Source organism: Ahaetulla prasina, chromosome 7 (genome assembly GCF_028640845.1).
Source record: "Ahaetulla prasina isolate Xishuangbanna chromosome 7, ASM2864084v1, whole genome shotgun sequence".
NCBI lineage: Eukaryota > Metazoa > Chordata > Lepidosauria > Squamata > Colubridae > Ahaetulla > Ahaetulla prasina.
Window position 1 is genome coordinate 27,107,417 of NC_080545.1, and position 19,551 is coordinate 27,126,967.

At 37.0% G+C, this 19,551-nt stretch overlaps 1 protein-coding gene across 4 annotated transcripts in view; it reads left to right on the forward strand.

The window, feature by feature from the left end:
• POT1 (protection of telomeres 1) overlaps positions 1-19,551 on the forward strand; it is a 59,524-nt gene that overhangs the window by 26,878 nt on the left and 13,095 nt on the right. For 3 of the 4 annotated variants that reach the window (XM_058190926.1, XM_058190929.1, XM_058190930.1), the window contains 7 exons: positions 2,723-3,013; positions 4,087-4,242; positions 9,918-10,075; positions 11,635-11,714; positions 13,210-13,251; positions 14,761-14,917; positions 16,476-16,681. In XM_058190926.1, coding sequence (XP_058046909.1) covers positions 2,723-3,013; positions 4,087-4,242; positions 9,918-10,075; positions 11,635-11,714; positions 13,210-13,251; positions 14,761-14,917; positions 16,476-16,681 — 1,090 coding nt within the window. The remainder of the gene's footprint in view (positions 1-2,722; positions 3,014-4,086; positions 4,243-9,917; positions 10,076-11,634; positions 11,715-13,209; positions 13,252-14,760; positions 14,918-16,475; positions 16,682-19,551) is intronic. The other variant, XM_058190927.1, reaches the window with a different exon arrangement.

The following is a 19,551-nucleotide window of genomic DNA, read 5'->3' on the forward strand; positions in this document are numbered from 1 at the left end:
GCTGTACGCTGATGACACCCAGCTGTACTTCTCCACCCCAGGCCACCCCAATGAAGCTGTTGAAGTGCTGTCCCGGTGTGTGGAAGCCGTACGGGTCTGGATGGGGAGAAACAGGCTCAAGCTTAATCCCTCCAAGACGGAGTGGCTGTGGATGCCGGCACCCCGATTCAGTCAGCTGCAGCCGCGGCTGACTGTTGGAGGCGAGTTATTGGCCCCAAAGGATAGGGTGCGCAACTTAGGTGTCCTCCTGGATGAACGGCTGTCGTTTGAAGATCATTTGACGGTCGTCTCCAGGGGGGCCTTCCACCAGGTTCGCCTGGTTTGGCAGTTGCGCCCCTTCCTTGATCGGGATGCCTTGTGCACGGTCACTCATGTGCTCGTTACCTCTCGCTTGGATTATTGTAATGCTCTCTACCTGGGGCTCCCCTTGAAGTGCACTCGGAGGCTTCAGTTAGTCCAGAATGCAGCTGCGCTGGTGATAGAAGGAGCTCTGCGTAGCTCCCATATAACACCGCTCCTGCGCAGACTGCACTGGCTACCTGTGGCCTTTTGAGTGCACTTTAAGGTGTTGGTTACTACCTTTAAAGCACTCCATGGCTTAGGGCCTGGGTACTTACGGGACCGCCTGCTGTTACCACATGCCTCCCACCGACCCGTGCGCTCTCACAGAGGGACTTCTCAGGGTGCCGTCCGCCAAGCAATGTCGGCTGGCGGCCCCAGGAAGGTCCTTCTCTGTGGGGGCTCCCACCTCTGGAACGAACTTCCCGGGTTTCGCCAAATACCTGACCTTGGACATTCCGTCATGAACTGAAGACACATCTTTTATTCGCGGGGCTGGCTTAAATTGATTTTAACAAATTTTTAAATTCTTAGAAATTAATTTTAAATGGGGTTTTTTAGCTTATTATATATTTTACTTCTCAGGCCAATTTTAAAATAAGTTTTTTAACTGCATTTTAAATTTGTATATTGTACCGTCTGTTTTATTCTTGCCTGTACACCGCCCTGAGTCCTTCGGGAGAAGGGCGGTATAGAAATCAAATAAATAAATAAATAAATAAATAAATATATTTTCAATAGAAACACCTGTTTCTAATGAGAATATATAAATATAAATTCAGATTGAAAACACCATGGTTGTTTGAAACACGAGCAGACATTATATTTTGATCATGCATTCTGTCTTTTGGAACAAAAATTTAGCTTATAGTTAATCATATTTAACTTTAACATTTAATTTAACACCTAACCCAAAGATGCTATTTTTTCTCAAATATTGAAATCAAAACCATTATAGATATTCACGTTTATTTGACTGGATCAGGTCCCACAGATCACATATTCCAAAATATAACCCAGTAGGCTATTATTAAAGCCCATTCAAGAACAACCACATAATTGCTTCAGCAAGTTGAAGTTCTGCAAGAATTCACTGAGTCCCATGCAGCTACTGATGGTAGCGATGATAAAAACAAGATAAATTGTGCCATAAATCAATCACTGCAGATGGAGATGCACTTAGGCGCTATGAGATATATAACCATTTAGACATTCAATATGTATATAAATACATTAAAATTGATACAATCTTTTTTAAAATTCCCCAATCAGTTATGGAAAGAATCCATTCCTCGCCTGATGTTAACTGATCTTCTCCAAACCAGATGCATCCTTGTGGCCTAGTTGACTATATTAAGGACTTGTATCCCATTGCATTTGCTGACCAAAAAACTGAACAAAAATGCAGTAGATTCAGTAAAGATATTAGGAAAGTCAAAGGAAGGAAAGATGAGACAAATACATTCTCCCATTGGAAGAAAATAACATTTGAAAGAATATTATTATGTTTGACAATGCATTCTCCTTATAGTATATATTGGTGACCAGCTAAGTAAAGAAAATAGCCATTTCAAGTATTATACTGATTAAAGAAGCTGATTTATTGCACTAGAGACTAGTATTATTTTTATCTAGGAAGATTTATTACCTGGAGTACCTAATTTTGAAACTGTTAATGCCTCTCAGATGTTGATCATTCTTTTAGCAACCAACTGCAAATAAAAATGCTATAATCAGATGTTTATTATAGCAGAACATCTGTTTACATGAAGCATCAACTGTGCTGGCTTACATTGTTTCTAGTTCAAACACACTGAAATTCAACATTTTTGCAATCTAATGTCTTACTTCAGAAACAGGGAGGCAATCTGTAGTACTGTGTTAGTGTCTTTACTACCACTTTATTAGTCGTTTTATGCGTTTAATTCTAGAAGGCATCACACTATGTTTTCTGCAAATAAAATGGCCATACGTCAGGAGTGTCAAACTTGTGGTGTCACATTGTCGTGTGACTTACTGTGACTTTTTCTCCCTTTGCTAAAATGGGAGTGGGTGTCGCCAGCACGTGACCCATTCCGGCCCGTGGGCCATGAGTTTGACACCCCTGCCATATGTGCTCAGTTTATTTCTGCTGGATTTTAGATAATGACCCCAAACATATAGAAGAATGGAGGACTTTCTTGTTCTATCAGTTGAAAATTTTAAAAAATTCAAATAAGCAAATGTTCTGAAACCATAGTTAACCAATTATTAACTGTAATTTTGACACTTTCTAAACATTGATTTTTTTTTTATTTCATAATTTTAGTACTGCAAGCCTATATGAAGCCTTGACATTTTAGGAGGAACTTTAGATACATCGTTTTTATTCTTATTCTTGTAGATCAAAGAATTTAATCGCCAGATGCAAGGGACTTCAGGCCCTGGATTTAGTTCACTTACATTTGATGGTAACATTGGAACTCCAGTGATTCCCCGAACATCTAGTAAAACATTTTCATTTACAGATGAAGACAGAAAAACCGTAGAAGACTTGCGTATTTGGGTGGCAAGTAATCTTTTCAAACTGCCTCCCATGAAAAAATTGTGTGACATCGAACCACCAATGTTTTTTGAATTCACCGGCAAATTAATAGGAAAAGCTAAAGTGGATGGATCTTCCTACCTTCTCAAGGTCTATTGTTATGATTATTCCCATCCTTGCACTCATGTTTTCATTGAATAGTAACTTCACAGCAGTCATAGGTAGGCTGTAATTGAAAGTATGCTTTCCCCCCCCTCATTAAAACAGTTTTTAAATCCTTTGCTAGAAATGCTGCATTTTAAGTTTCCTGAAACTTTCAGAGATCAAAGGTTTCATTCAAGCAAGTTAATAACTTACGGTTTTCACTTATCATATTTTAGCTCAATTTATGGTGGCTTCTTTCCAAACTGACTATATTATTTGATGGGCCTGATTGCCATTCAAATAATTACTAATACTTTGGGAAGAAAGTAGTTCTAATTGTACTTGTTAACATCCTTGTTTGAAGCCATATCCTATTAAATCTTTTATGACTCTTTTAGTATTTCTTAACTACGGATTTTGATTTTTTCCCCCTATGAACCAGGGCAACTAGGATTGCTTATTAAACATAAATATATTCAAATAAAAATATATTTCCTACGATTGAACCGCTTTGCTTCTTTCAAACCTTAATGCTTTTCAACAAGCCAATGAACTGAGGGGAGGGAAGAGGGAAATGGAATGTGTAGGTGTTGGAGAAAGAGATGGACTGTTTCCATAACAAAAGGACATTTCATAATTGGACAATGTAATCACCCAGGGGTGGGGAGAAGAGGAAGCTATTGTTTAACTAGGCAAGCATTTGCGCGAGAAAACCATAGCTGGTTTTGTTTCTTCAGTACCAATATTGTGTATCCAATATAGATTTACTTTTGGGAATTGAAATCTCCCAAGACTGTCTCCTAGTTTTGGGTTCGCTAGTTGGACAGTTAACATTCTGTTCTAGTTCTTTTAAATTATTCTTCAGGAAGATTGCAAAATAATGTTCTTTATACAGAAATACGGTCTCAGAGAAATTGAACAAAATGTATTTGAAGAAGAAGCTTTGGGAAATTATAGTCTTATAACACCTTTAAGGCTCACATTTTCCATCTTTTATTGTAGTTTTTAATCTTTACTCTGGAATATTATTGGTACAATTTTCTCTGATTCCAAAAAGAATGTACTTTATTTTGTTGCAGGTATGGGATGGCACAAAATGCCCTTTCCCATCTTGGAATGTGCTTGTTAAAGAAGAAGACCTAGAGGGAGATGAAAGTCTTCTCCGTCGATTAAAATACCTAACTGTGGATGTTGTAGCTTACGATAATCATGTGCATGTGGCAAAACTATTAAAGGTAAAGGAACTCCTTGACGATTATAGCTTCATTTTTATTTTTTTTTCTAGTTCTGTTTTAGTTCATATTTTTTTACTAAAAGTGAGTTTACATGTACATTTATTTAAATTAAATTAGTTGAATTTATATAAATTGTGTAATTACCATGATTAGTCCCAACAAACCAAATCTCCCGGGGTAGAGCAAGTAAAGAAAATTCAATTAATTTATTATAAAACAGTTTCTTAATTAAAGGGCTGTGAAATATCTTTTGGAATACAACTATGAACATTTGGAAAAGAAGTGAAGTCTTCAGTTTCTTTTTTATTACGCAGATAAACTATTTTTTTAAAAAAATGTAGCTTTTGTAAATAATACTGTCATTATTTTTTATTTCTTAAAAATAGTACTCTTTCAAAAAAACCATGGACTTCTATGAATTTGTGATTTGTTCATAAATATTAATTTCTAAATGTTTCATTTTGTGATTCATATACCTTTTTGGGAGTTCTGCAATGTAGAAAGAATTTTTTTTAATCTTTATTCCTTATTAAAGAGCGACATTTTGCTAGGAAGGTTATTTGTAACATGGGAATTATTACTGCAGTCAGCTCTTAAATAAGGATATATCTAGTGATATTGCACTTTCAAGATTACAATATAATTCCATTCTACTGTTAAGGCGGAGAGTGGTACAGGTAATCAACCACTTACTACCTATTGTTTAGCAACCGATCAAAGTTATGATGGACCTGCAGTATCTTGAGGCTACTTACAATTCTGATTCACAATTGCAATGGTGCTCCTCCTACAGTCATATGACCAAACTTTAGACAGTTGCAACATGGCTGCAATTATAGCTGTTTGCAGCATCCCATTGGGTCATGTGACACTGTTTTACAATGGTTTTGCCAAAACCCGACACTTAACCCACATACTGTATTTTTTGGCGTATAAGACACTTTTCCCCCTAAAAGAGGTGAAAATTTGGGTGCGTCTTATGCACCGAATGTAGCCGCCCCCGGCCCCCACCCTTCGGCTGTTTTCGGCCTCCACATGCTGTTTTAGACTTATTCCAGGCTGCAGGGATCGCCACAGCACTTCGCCGCCTCCACGCATTGTGTTTTCAACCTCCGCGTGTCACATTTTTGGCCTCCACACGTCCCATTTTGGGCCTCCGTGCATTGCGTTTTTGGGTGGTTCCAGGCAGCAGGGACCAGGGATAGCCTGGAACTGCCCAAAAACATAACGCGCAGGTGGATGCCAAAAATATGACACATGGAGGCCAAACCCGCAACACACAGAGGCAGCGATGGTCTGCAGCAATCCCTGCAGCCTGGAACAGCTGATTGGCAGTATTCCGGGAGGCCGATCCACCCACCAATCAGCTGCTTGTGCTGAATCAGGCTGCGATAATGTGCTGAACAGCAAACCATGCTGTTTGCTATTTGCTGCAAGGATGCTAGCCAGATGAATACTTATGAATGCTGGGAGGCAGAGGCAGAATTTTTTTTCTTGTTTTCATCCCCCAAAATTAATGTGCATCTTATATTTCATAGCATCTTACACTGCGAAAAATATGGTAGTTAAAAAACTTTTCCAACTTACCGTTGTTGGTATGTCTCTAATGTAGCTAGAAAAAGTTGCATTTTCTTTTTAGCCATTCGCATTCTCACTTGCATTGCTGAACATGAATCACACTGCAATGCAGTCATGTACCAATTAATGCCAACCATGTCTCCGATTCCAACCTGCCATATGGAAAATGAGCTCCAGTTGTTTGGGAATTTACATTTGTAGGTTTGCTGCTTTGATTTAAGCCGTTTTCACTAAATAACCCTTAAGTTAAATTGGGATTTGTTTTCTTCAGTGCCACTTTTTAAGGGAAAAAGATAATTGTCTTGCCCTTGTTCACTGTAGATAAATCAAAGTTAGGGCTCCTTATTTTCCATTCTGCCTTTTAATTTGCTTCGGATTCTTAACTAATTAAAATGCAGCAAAACAGCTTGTTTTACCAATGGGAGGTAGACTTCATCTTTTTGCTGGTGCATTTTATGACAAAATAAAAACCGAATCCTGATACGTTGATCCAGTTGTGCAAGTGTTTGGAAACTGGTTGTGTCTCACTGTGTCAAATTCTGTTGTTCAGGAGTGAGCATTTGGAAATCCATGCCAAGCAGAAAGAGTGTTCTGACACAGCTCCCCAAACACGACAAACCCTCTGAAGTGAACTCAAAAAATTCTTTTATTAGGAGTGCCGGCAGCCCCAGCAAAAAGTGTCCCTGTCAGGCTAACAAGTCCATCTGGCCAGGAGATGAATAGTTGTCTGCCGCATCCATCCATCTCCGCTGCTTCGCTAGCAGTGGTGGCTCTTCCTTCCCCAGGATTGGTCCACGGCTTCCCACTGGTCTCCCTTTCTCTGCCTTCTGCGCAGCCACACATCAGGCACCGGACCCAGCTGTTCCTCTTCTTCTTCATCATCCATCTTCAGACCTGGGGGCTGTTGATTCTCCATCTGAGGGCTGACGGACAGCCCAGGCTCTCTCTCTCTCTCTCGCTCTGCCAGCTCCATTCCCTCTTCCCCCTCGGAGCTCCCAGGTTGCCTTGATGCTGACCTTGTCTCCCACACCTCCTCCTCCTCCTCCTCTGATTTGGCTGCTGGAATAGCCAGCGGCCGACAGGCCACAACAGATAGATACAAGTGGCTCTTGACTTATGACCATAATTGTGGCCAGCACTACCACTGCTAACCAAGTTGATTGTGAAGTGAGTCACACACAATTTTGCAACCTTTTTTGCCGTGTTGTTCAGTGAATCATGTCAGCGTTAAGCAAATCCGGCTCCCTTCATTGACTTTCCTTGTTGGAAGCTGTCTGGGAAGTTCATAAATGGTGATCCCACAATATCAGGACTCTGCAACTGTCATAAATATATGCTAGTTGCCCAGTGCCCAAATTTTGATCATGACTCTGCTGCAACAGGTATAAGTTGGAGGGTCACTATTTTCGGTGCTGTTGTAACTTTGATTGGTCACTAAACAAATTGGTTGTAAGTCAAGGACTACCTGTAATAGGACTGCTTTAATGGCAAGATAGGAGACTCTAATGGGGGCCACCAGCAGCCTGCAGAGCTGGCAACGGAGTCTGACAGTGATGAGGCTGAGGTGAGGCCAGGGCCATCAGGGAGTGAGGTGCGGACTCCAGAGCCTCCAGAGACAGATAGTAGTGAGGCAGAAAAACAGGAGGAGCCTGTTCCTAATGCACGCATGAGAAGAGCTGCCAGAAGGCAAGAACAGCTCAAGCAAAAAGGACAACTCGGGAGTAGGGCCAAGAGATGATTGGCCCCTCCCATAAGGCTTAAAACAGACCAGCAACGGCATTTGAGCTTTGCCGGAAAACAACGTTGGTAGCTTCGTCTTCTGCTTCATCTACATCTTACATTTATTTTTGTGACTTCTGAACTTTTGCCCAGAAAGGCCTTTGGCAGTTTGCCTAATTGGACCAAGGTTTGCGATAGGACTGGGGAATTTGTGTTGGGAGGAATTTTGTTTTAATTTAGTTGAACTATGCTGGGAATGAAGTAATTCTCAGCTGTTCAAATAAAGTTTGTTTCATGGACTGACTTTCCTACTACCTATTTGGGCCTGGGTCACAACATCTGACAAACAGAACAAGGAGGTGAGAACTGAGTAGAAGTAATTACTATGGAGGGAAGGTCATTGGAGAAGCAGCTGAGCAGCTGAGCAAAGGCATTGATGCTAAAGAAATGCATTGGAACCGTATCCTTTTGTTCCAAGAACGTTATGAGTGCATTCATCTTCCTACAAGGATTTTCCAATGCAGTAGTTTTTTATATTTGTGGCTTTTTGGTTGTAGTTAAGTGGTTATGAATTTTTAAACATGGAAATATTTTCAGTAACTAGTTTGTGCAGGCTTTTGCTTAGAATTTCCTGTTCACAAGCTAAAAAGGTAAACGTATGCAATGCTGCCACCCCCTGGAAAATACTGGTAGTGCACTAGAACTTTTTTCTAGTATGTGTGGTTAAAGAATGGTTGCATTAGTTTTGTATGATCTCACTGCTGAGAGGCAGTGCTGATTTTATAAACGACACTTGTGTACAAAAATTCATGCTCCATAAGTACACAACACCTGACACGCCTCTGTATGATACAAAATTAAATATTTTTCCAAAAACTGCAATCCATATTTACTCCAATTTACTCTAATTCCAAACTGCAATTAGAACTGCAGAAAAAATAATTGCTACCAACCTGCCTTCCATTGAGGACCTGTATACTGCACGAATCAAGAAGAGGGCTGTGAAAATATTTACAGATCCCTCACATCCTGGACATAAATTGTTTCAACTCCTACCCTCAAAACGATGCTATAGAGCACTGCACACCAGAACAACTAGACACAAGAACAGTTTTTTCCCGAAGGCCATCACTCTGCTAAACAAATAATTCCATCAACACTGTCAGACTGTTTACCGAATCTGCACTACTATTAATCGTCTCATAGTTCCCTTCACCAATCTCTTTCCACTTATGACTGTATGACTATAACTTGTTGCTGGCAATCCTTATGATTTATATTATGATATATTGACCATCAATTGTGTTGTAAATGTTGTACCTTGATGAACGTATCTTTTCTTTTATGTACACTGAGAGCATATGCACCAAGACAAATTCCTTGTGCGTCCAATCACACTTGGCCAATAAAATTCTATTCTATTCTATTCTCCTTATGTTGACTTGGTTATAAATTTAACAAAAAGTATAAATTTATTTATTATTTATTTTATTTATTTATTTAATCATATTTGTATACCGCCCTATCTCCCAAGGGACTCAGGGCGGTTTACAGCCAAGTAAAAAATATACATAAATACAAATTAAAACCCCAATTAAAAAACTTATTAAATACGGCCGAATATTAAAACCCCAATAGAATAGTAAAAACCCCAAATGTGGCCGGTGCAAAAGTTTAGCTACCCTTTTGGACAATACTTCGATATCATTTTTGCAGAAACAACAGTTTTCAACCATTCCTTACAGCCAATTAACTCGGTTTGTTTTTTGAGCTTTTTTTTTTTAACATTTTACTACATAATTCTTTTAGCTCAAAAATAGGTTTGCTTACATGCCCTGTGCTTACATGCCCTGTGCATCTGAGATCTTCTCATATAGTTTTAATATTATTCACGTTGGGGGACCACAAAAGCTTATCCAAAATTATTTTCTTTCTTTCCTATGCATTTCTTCACGGTTGATTTGAAGGTACAGTAATTTTTTGGATTGTTATGTTGCTGAAATATCCAACTTTCTTTCATTTTCAGTTTCTTCATTGACAGAGATATTCCTGATATCCATCCATCAACTTGCACCATCTTATGTAAAAAGAAATCCACTTAGATCTAAAGAATTCTGATTTGCTTCCTTTACATTCAGAATTGCGTCAGACTCCACTATGCTACATGCCTAGTAACTCAGTATGTCTTTAATTTTCTACTGTAATTTTAGGCAGCTAGGAAAGCTTACCATTCTATCCAGATCTACATTCAGTAATCATTATTTTACCATTTAGGATTAAGTTAAAAATTACTGTTGAATTACAAGAAAGTATACATTGTCATAATTATATGTTTTGTAGGTAACAGCAATCCAATTCTTTTTTCTGTGTATTTTAAGATTGGACAGTTCATTTCAATGTACAACGTGCACGTAAAGCCCCACAGTTCTGAAAACGGGCGTGATGTCATGCAGTTTCTTCTTCATGGAGGCACCGGGCATGGTCGTGGGATTGCTGTCCTTCCCGAAAACCACCCAGATATCATAGAACTAAAGTCGTGAGTAAATAACATTTAAAATTTGGAGAGAAAACATGCCAATTTGTTCAGCCTGTCATTTCTCATTATTGGACCAGGTTTGATCAATTCAAGAATCATGCCTTGTCACTTTAATTCCATCCCCAAAATCTTAAAATTCTGTAATTAACATCCCACAATTCTTTGACCAGAAATTAGAATTCTAAATGTTACTCTGTTTATGAACTCGGTGAACTTGTGAAACTTCGGTGCCTGTGGTAGAATGTCTGTATTCCCAGGAGGGAAGGAGTGCGTTTCAAAGACAAGAGGCAGCATAGTTTAGATAGTTGGTGTGAGAGAAAGAAGATGAAGATGGTTCCTCCTTAATAGTTCCCAAAATACATGGTTTATGGTGCAAGTATTTAGTTATGGTGCAAGTATTTAGCTTTAGTTTGGCAAGATTTCTGGCTATAGGTAAGGAACAATAAAGACATTTGCTTTGAAGAATCTCAGCATGTTTTTTCTTGGTTTTTGGAGCTTGACGATATCCGTAAGGAAATCTCTATATCATGAATTGTTCAGGATAATTTCCATATAGCAAAATAATACTATTCAGGTATCTTTTCAAGGATAAAGCTATTATTTCAGATTTTTATTATTGCACAAAACGTAAACCGTGAGCCAGCCTGCCTGCAAGTTACTGTATTGGCTACTGTTCAGCCTGGGACTCTTGCTCTCCTACATCAGCTCCTTGTGATATAACCTAAGGTAGCCTTCTTCAGTCTGGATGCTTTTGAGTGAATTTCTGGTTCCAGAATTGTCAGTGATCGATACGCTGTGGGACTCTGGGACATAACCTTTGGGAAGTAGACAAGTAGGATAAGATTAGTTCTCGCATCCTGGTTTGAGTTCAGAGCTGCTTTCTGATTATGTGACTGTTGAATATAGTTACAGCATAATTACTCTGTTGTAAATTCTGGTGTATATTACTTTTAAGGGAGTATACCCAGGCTCCTCTCCCTCTGTATCCCCCTTAACGTGTGTGTGTAGTATAGACACACACTTGTGTAGATTTGTAATTTGTTGATCTGGAACAGGGGTGGGGAACGGTGATTCTTTTATGACCAAAATTGTCACATTGTGATTGGCTGGCACAGGAATTCTGGGAGTTGAAGTCCACAAGTCACAAAAGAGCCATCGTTCCCCACTCTCCTATGGAGTAAAAGATTATCCACAGTCATATACAAGTACCATGCTTGTTACGGTAGTATAGTAGAGTATACATCAACATTTAGTTAGCAGGGAATACATCCAACTGGGTCATTCGTCAGATGTCAAATAACACATTACAACAATATTGGTTTTTATACTCCATCACATTTTCAAAACACCTTGTAATTTAACATTTTAGAACTTAGCATAACATTCTACAAACAATGGCGTATAAAACTTAGAGGTGTGAAAAATATGGCACAATCAACATCTGCTAATATTAATATGTTATCATACTTACCATTACTCAGGACAATTGACTAAAATCTAATTGCCTTTTTTTAATAGCCTGATAAACTTTACTTGAAGTATATTTTTTTCATTATTAGATTTCTGGACACTATCGACTTGGCATTAAGTGACAATTCAGAAACAGCTTCTTTGGAACCTGAAAATTCTTATACTTTATGTAAGTTTTTAAAAATAAAATAGATCATTTTCACATATTTACAGGACAGCAATATATTTACAGGACAGCAATGAGAAAGAAAGATTGAAGGCAAAAGAAGAAGGGGACGACAGAGAACGAGGTGGCTGGATGGAGTCACTGAAGCAGTAGGCGTGAGTTTAAATGGACTCCAGAGGATGGTAGAGGACAGGAAGGCCTGGAGGAATGTTGTCCATGGGGTCGCAATGGGTCGGACACGACTTCGCAACTAACAGCAACAACAACAATGAGAAACCTGTTCCTTCAAAGTTTTGCTGAGCAACAGTCTCAGCCAGCATGTTCACCAGTGTAAAAGATACTGGGAAATAAAATTCAACAACATCTGAAAGAGTACAGATTCCTATTTTTATAATATGGTTAAGCCCACCACTGTTTCTTTTCTTAATGCAAAATAAGATATAAGAAAAGTTAGTAAAACAGTAGTAAAAACTGTACTCTGTGCATTCACAGAGAATAATATTTTATTTTGTAATGAATAGGTACATTAATATGAAGTAAAGCATTCTGAATTTATATTTAGTACTGCTATCTTGAAAATAAAATAGAATTCCAACAATATATGCAAAAATCAACATTGGTAGAATTTTAAATTTAGATACTTATTTTTTTTTATTTTTTTTTTTGCATTTATATCCCGCCCTTCTCCGAAGACTCAGGGCGGCTTACACTATGTCAAGCAATAGTCTTCATCCATTTGTATACTATATACAAAGTCAACTTATTGCCCCCCAACAATCTGGGTCCTCATTTTACCTACCTTATAAAGGATGGAAGGCTGAGTCAACCTTGGGCCTGGTGGGACTTGAACCTGCAATATTGCAAGCAGTTGCTGTTAATAATAGGCTGCATTAGCCTGTTGCACCACCAGAGGCCCTTATTTCACACTGCATTACTGGTAGTCCTTGACTTACAACGGTCCGTGTAGCGACCTTTTGACGTTACAGTGGCACTGAGAAAACAGACTATTTTTCACAGTTACGACCCATCCCTAGAGTCACATGATTTACATTTGGATGTTTGACAACTGGTTCATATTTATGAAGGTTGCAGTATCCCAGGGTCATGTGTTTCCCTTTTGCAACTTTCTGACAAGCTTAACAACTGCAGTGATTCACTTAACAAATGTGGCAAGAAAAGCCATATAATAGGGCAAAACTCATTTAACAAATGTCTCACTTAACAGCATAAATTTTGGACTCAATTATGGTTATAAATTGGGGACTATTTGTATATCCTCTGAAAATTGGAATCTGCAATCCTCATTACTAATCAAATCCGAAAATGAACCCCCAGTATTCATAGTTATATATATGTGTTATTAATTAAAATTGAACTCCGCTATCTTACAGCACTACATTTCCATCTCTGTATGTTATATTTCTTTTTTCTTCCTGTTTATGTAAAATGGTGATAGGAAAAAAATTAAATGAATTTCCCCTTTCCTTTTTTTTCCAAGTAGGATCCAATGTCGAAAGATGTCAGCAGTTGTCTGTTACAGGTAAGAATTTCACGTTAGGTACTCTGTGTATTTTGGAATGAGAAGAGAACTTCTTTTACAATAGGACTTCCTACCTAAAAAGAATAGTTGGTTTGGGGATATTTTAGAATAGCATCGGATGTATCAGAGGGAACTACATGAATCACTGTGGGTACGTTTAATAAATACTAAATTTATTTTTTTTATAAATGATAAAATAATTATCAATTTATAAATTAAAAATTAATTTGATTACCGTATATACTCGAATATAAGCCGATCCGAGTATAAGCCGAGGTCCCCAATTTTACCCCAAAAACTGGGGTAAACTGGGGACTCGAGTATAAGCCGAGGGTGGGAAATGAGGCACCTACCGGTTGGGGAAACCTCCTCCTCAGCTGAGAAGGCTGGCGGCCCCCGCCCGCCTCTCACTGCACCGCAGGGCTTCCCGTCCGGTAAAATGTGAAAAAAAGAAAAAAAAAAAACTCGAGTATAAGCCGTATATACTCGAGTATAAGCTGAGGGGCTTAAAAAAAAAACAAACTCGAGTATAAGCCGTATAGACCCGAGTATAAGCCGAGGGGACATTTTTCAGCACAAAAAACGTGCTGAAAAACTCGGCTTATACTCGAGTATATAAGGTAAACTAATAATTTATAAACAAACTGTAATAGGGCAGGAAATGGGGGGTGGGCCTTAGAGGAGAAGAAGTATTTCTGACTAGGAAAGCATTTTGTCCCATCCTGTAAAATTGTGAAACAAAACCTAGTTACCCACCAGTTTTCAAAATTCTTGGGTGCGGTAATACTCTGGTAATATAGAAAAAACAAAACACATGCATATTTTAAGAAAAAAAATAGAAATATTTATTTAAATGTGGGATATATCCATATATTAAAAGATGAGTTTAGAAATTAAGTAGGAGAATTTATGAACATGCACAAATGTTTAATAAACTGGTAAAGTAAATTTGGCCACCCTCAATCCAAAATGTTATTATATGCGGTGGCTCAGTGGCTAAGACACTGAGCTTGTTGATCGAAAGGTCGGCAGTTTAGCGGTTCAAATCCCTAGTGCAGCATAACGGGGTGAGCTTCCATTACTTGTCCCAGCTTCTGCCAACTTGGCAGTTCAAAGTACATAAAAAAATGCAAGTAGAAAAATAGGGACCACCTTTGGTGAGAAGATAACAGCGTTCCATGCGTCTTTGGTGTTTAGTCATGCTGACCACATGACACGGAGATGTTTTCAGACAGCGCTGGCTCTTCGGCTTTGAAATGGAGATGAGCACCGCCCCCTAGAGTCGGGAATGACTAGCACATATGTGTGAGGGGAACCTTTACCTTTTTAGTTGAACAGGACACATGCTTTTAAGTGGTCTATATTGTTTAAACTTAAACATTTGAAATACCAATTAATATAAATATAGTGACTAATTGGGCAAAGTAGCTTAATGAATTACTGATGATGTTCATGCATGCCATTTGTTCATGTTTGCCCAAATGCTTTTTATGTTGTTGTTTTTTATAGTATTAACAGATCACCAGCACTTTGATACAACTACACTGAATACTATCAGAATGAGCAACATTCCTCAGAACTATCGCATCAGAGCTAGGCTGCTTAAATTTGAACCTGAGAAGCTCTACCAGTCTGTAAAACTTCATTGCCCTCAGTGCAATTCATTGTAAGTGTCCCAGTGACAATGGATATTGGTACAGATATCTTATAAATTGCTGGAGCTGTTATAGTTATTGCTTACAGGATGGAACAACATTATATATTTAATCCCCTGCAATTTAAAATGTACAATAAATTCATCGTTTATTTTGATATTCAATATTTAATTGTTAATATTGTTATTTTATTTATTAAAGAGTCTAACCCTCCATAATCAAAGCTTTACCGTAAAAACACAAACACTAAAAGCTGAAATTTGAATGAAGTTATATCCAGTAAAGTCAAATGCAGTGCAGAATGAAAACACCGTACAAGCTAGGCAGTGACAAGGGGCTCATTCAGAGTCTAAAACAATATGAATGTTTGCAAGCAAGTGTTCTGTTACATTCCAATCAAACTCATCATGCAGTTTTCTTGCTGGTGTTAGAGAAGATATTGGCCATTGCCTTTTCCCTAGATGTTTTTTTACTTTCTCCTGCACCTTACACCCCTGACATTTCTAGTCTCCCTTCTAAGCAATAACTTGGCCAATTTCATCTGATTTGTTTGAGATTAGCTAGGCCTTGCCAACTTCTAGCTGCATTTGGCTGACCTAGTCTAGCCTCAAAAGCTAAGAAGATGGGGCCTAGTTAACATCTGAAATTGATAATACCTAAGAGTACCAAGATTGTAGGCTAGATTGAAAAGTAAGAAAAAAAATCCAAGTTTTTCAATTGTTTGCAAAAAGTCTCTATACACTACCCAAACTCCCCAAAAAACCCCACACCTTCTACCCAAGAAAACTATGTGAATGTAACAATGGAAGTCATGAAGAGTTGAATTCCACTGGAGGGAGATGATATCTTTTAATATATGCCAATATATCTTTAGAATTCTTTGTTTAAAAATTTATGTATGTTACATATGCACGTGCAATTTACATATGCACGAAAATTCAGAAATCTGACAGGTGAAGTCTGTAAATATGTTTTTTTAAAATTTGCTCCCAAATAAAACGGTAACAACTGCCTGGCTTTTCAGAAAATCCACCAGTGAAAATGGCCAGCCAGCTGTGCAATGGTCCTATCAGATATCAGGGAGTGCTTTATGGGTAGAAATAGTGTGAGGTTACTTTTTGCCCAGTATGAAGTTACCTGTCTAATTGTATTAATATACTATCTCAAATACACTTTCTTTTTCTTTTTTAATCAAGCTTGAATGCTTTATGGAGATTTAGTCTTCCTAGTCTTTTTTGTATTTATTTATTTATTATTTATTAAGTTTGCTTAATATCTTGCAAGGTGACACAGAAACACATCAAGGCCTTAAAATGTGCAGCCTCGCCAATATGCATATGGAAACATTGAATTATCTGTTACAGTTTTTTGACCGTATCTTATGATTTATGATTTATCACTTTGTTGTTTGGATATACACTGAGAGCTTATGCACCGGAGACACATTCCTTGTATGTCCAATCACACTTGGCCAATAAAGAATGCTCTATTCTATCCATATTGTATTTCTTGAAAAGTTACTTTTAAGCACATTGCTGGCACATTCAATTCATGCTGTATTTGTTTCAGGCAAGAAATCCCAGACGGGACCGAACTTGATTCAATTTTACGAGAAGCTTCAGCGACGTGTTCAGATTCAAACTTAAAAAGCACCTCGTTCTGCAATTCTGTTGTGTGGCTGACTGAAAATCAGGGACAGCGGCGGGTAGCTGTTCATTTTGTGACACACGAAGAACTACTTCAAGACCCAGAGGATACTTTAGTTTTCCTAGAAGGTTAGTTACTTAACTCTGTACATTTCATTGCTCATTATAATAATCTCTTATCCTAAAAACATTTGCATATCATCTGTTCCATTAAAAATCGGATTCAGTGTATTTGCGATATTTTCCTATACAGGTAATCTTGTTTAGTAACTACAGCTGGGACCAGCAACTTGTTTATTTACTAAATAAAATCGCAGCTGTGCTTATGATCTTACTTCAGGTTTCTTTTTGCTTTGCACACCTGCAAAAGTCGTAAAATGAAAGGACTGGTCCCAGTTCCTCTTTCATCACCATCGTAACTGTGAACAGTTGCTAAATGAAGACTAAAAATAGGATAAAAATAAGGAGTAGAAGATGCAGAAAAGAAAGGAAAAAAGGGAAAAAAAGAGAAATAGAAAAATGAGAATATGGGTCTGAATAAAAGAAATACTATAGAAGTGACTTCCCACTTCACAGCAAGTATAAACAATTTTGGTAATTTATCACCTCTTAAAATGCAAGAAATGATGTCATCTTCCCATATCACATCTGTTATCTATAAATAAATCCATAAAGCATGGTCATTACAATCCATGGTGTCAACAAAAGTCCATTAAAGATTTCCAGAGATGATAGCATATGTTTGATTTTTTATGAAAGAATCTAGCTTTTATATTCCTTTTACTTCTAATGATCTTAACATTTAATCCATTTAAATAACATCATAGAAATTGATTTATTGTTTTCTTTCTTATGAGATTTTTTAAAACTTCAGCAAGCCTCTTTAGCAAATCCAATATAGGAAAACTATCCAGGTAACTCTTGGTTTATTGTTGGTATATTATTAAGACATCAGGCTTTTTTGTTTTTGGATGTCCAGTATAACATCTTTTTACATGATGTCCTTGTAGCCTGTCACTTTTAGACCTAGTTTCAACTCAGTCTCAATCTTGCCAGGTAGAATGTATTCCTTTTTCCTTACATCTTACAGACAGTTTCTCCATAGAAGCAGATGTTCTGTTGACTATTAAAGTTAACTTTTGAGACCTTTTTTAAAAAAAATATTCTTTAAAATTAGAATATTTTGCATTCTGTAACTGTGTCTTCTGTAATTCTCCCTATCCCGTTGAGTCACCTTGTAGGGGAAATGGGCAGCTTAAACATTTAATAAATAAATAAATTTAGTAACATTATAAATTGAGTTAATGTGTTCCCTTTTTTTTCTCTTTCTTTCTTTCTTTCTTTCTTTCTTTCTTTCTTTCTTTCTTTCTTTCTTTCTTTCTTTTTTTGGTAATTTTTAGTTCTAAATTTAAGTTCCTTTGGCCTCCAATTTTTAAAATCTTATTTAACTATGTTTTCAGAAGTAGTTATTTTTGACCTGAATCATTAAGATAGAAAAATTAATCATAAGAACAAGAAGAAATAGGACAAGGAAAATAAGGATATGAAGAAGGACTTGCAATAATAACAAACACAATCGGAAATTTTAACAATGTTTTATTGTTAAATATATTTAATATATATATTACTGTATAATATATATATTGTATGACTATATATCTATTATACATGTTATAATAGTATATATACACATATAATGCTAGTATGTATGTGTATGTATACACACACACTATAAACTGTATAATATATATAATACGCACTGCTCAAAAAAATAAAGAGAACACAAAAATACTGTAAGACATCCTAGATCTGAAGGAATGAAATATTCTTATTAAATATAGTACATTGTGTTGTTTAGGTGTTCCCTTTATTTTTTTGAGCAGTATATATTATATAGATATAAGTTACGTTTATTTTATTTGTGTGTGTGTATGTGTATATATGTATGTAATTGAAAGCTGCAATCAATCAGTCTTCCAGCTGATTAAAATGTGAGCTGCAATGCCTTTCTTACTGCAAGCATACTTTTAACTTAAGCATCCTCTGGATGTCAGTATTCTCACAAAGATAAAATTGTATTCATACTTAAAAGCAAAGGCCTTGTAATATATTTAATTTTATATGAGTATATAAAACCTTACTTCTGGAAGGGATTTAGGCACAGTCTACAAGATCATACCATCTCTGAGATATAGATGTGTTGGCTTGGTTTGACTTTTTATTGTTTTTAATCCTATTTGGCATTGCTTTTTCTGTAGTCTGCTCAGAGTTCCCAGGATATAAACTGGAGGAAATAAACAAATACAAATAAAGATAATGATAATGATCATTAAAAGGAATGGCAACTATCCAAGTAGATTGGTTATACGCAGCCATTTAAGTGTGCCAATAGAAGGAAATTTCCTACTAAAATGTGTCATTCAACTTTTATGACAGCTTTTCAAATACAATATTTAACATTACAGAAGTGACTAACATTTGTGGAAAAATCACATATGTTGTAATATAAACAAATTTGACATTATATATTGGAAGTTAGACAGGGGGAATATGTCTATTTGGATTTTGCTGGGATTTCTAATGCATCCAGCTGAACAAGCTCCAGCAATATTAATTAACTCCCTGACTTCTCAGCAAGATGGTATAAGGTAGCATAAGAGTGGTCCATATTTCATAAACCTGTGGGCAATCATTTGGAATTTGGAGATTTAGAGACAATTGCATATAACACAGGTTTTTGTTTTCAGTTCAATATATGGAAATCTGAATTAATCCATAGCAGAGGATAATAGGTGATGAGTGGGGGGCGGAGAATCTGAGTTGAATTCTAAATGGTTCACTGTTATTTTAACATTTGAAATCAGTGTAGCTATGAAATGTTTGTATGTCTCATCTTCTACCAATCATGTGAGATCTACATTTGTTTCCACAAACTACAGATATATTAATGCCCAGGGGATTAATGTGGTATTTCAGTGAATATAATACTATTTAAATAA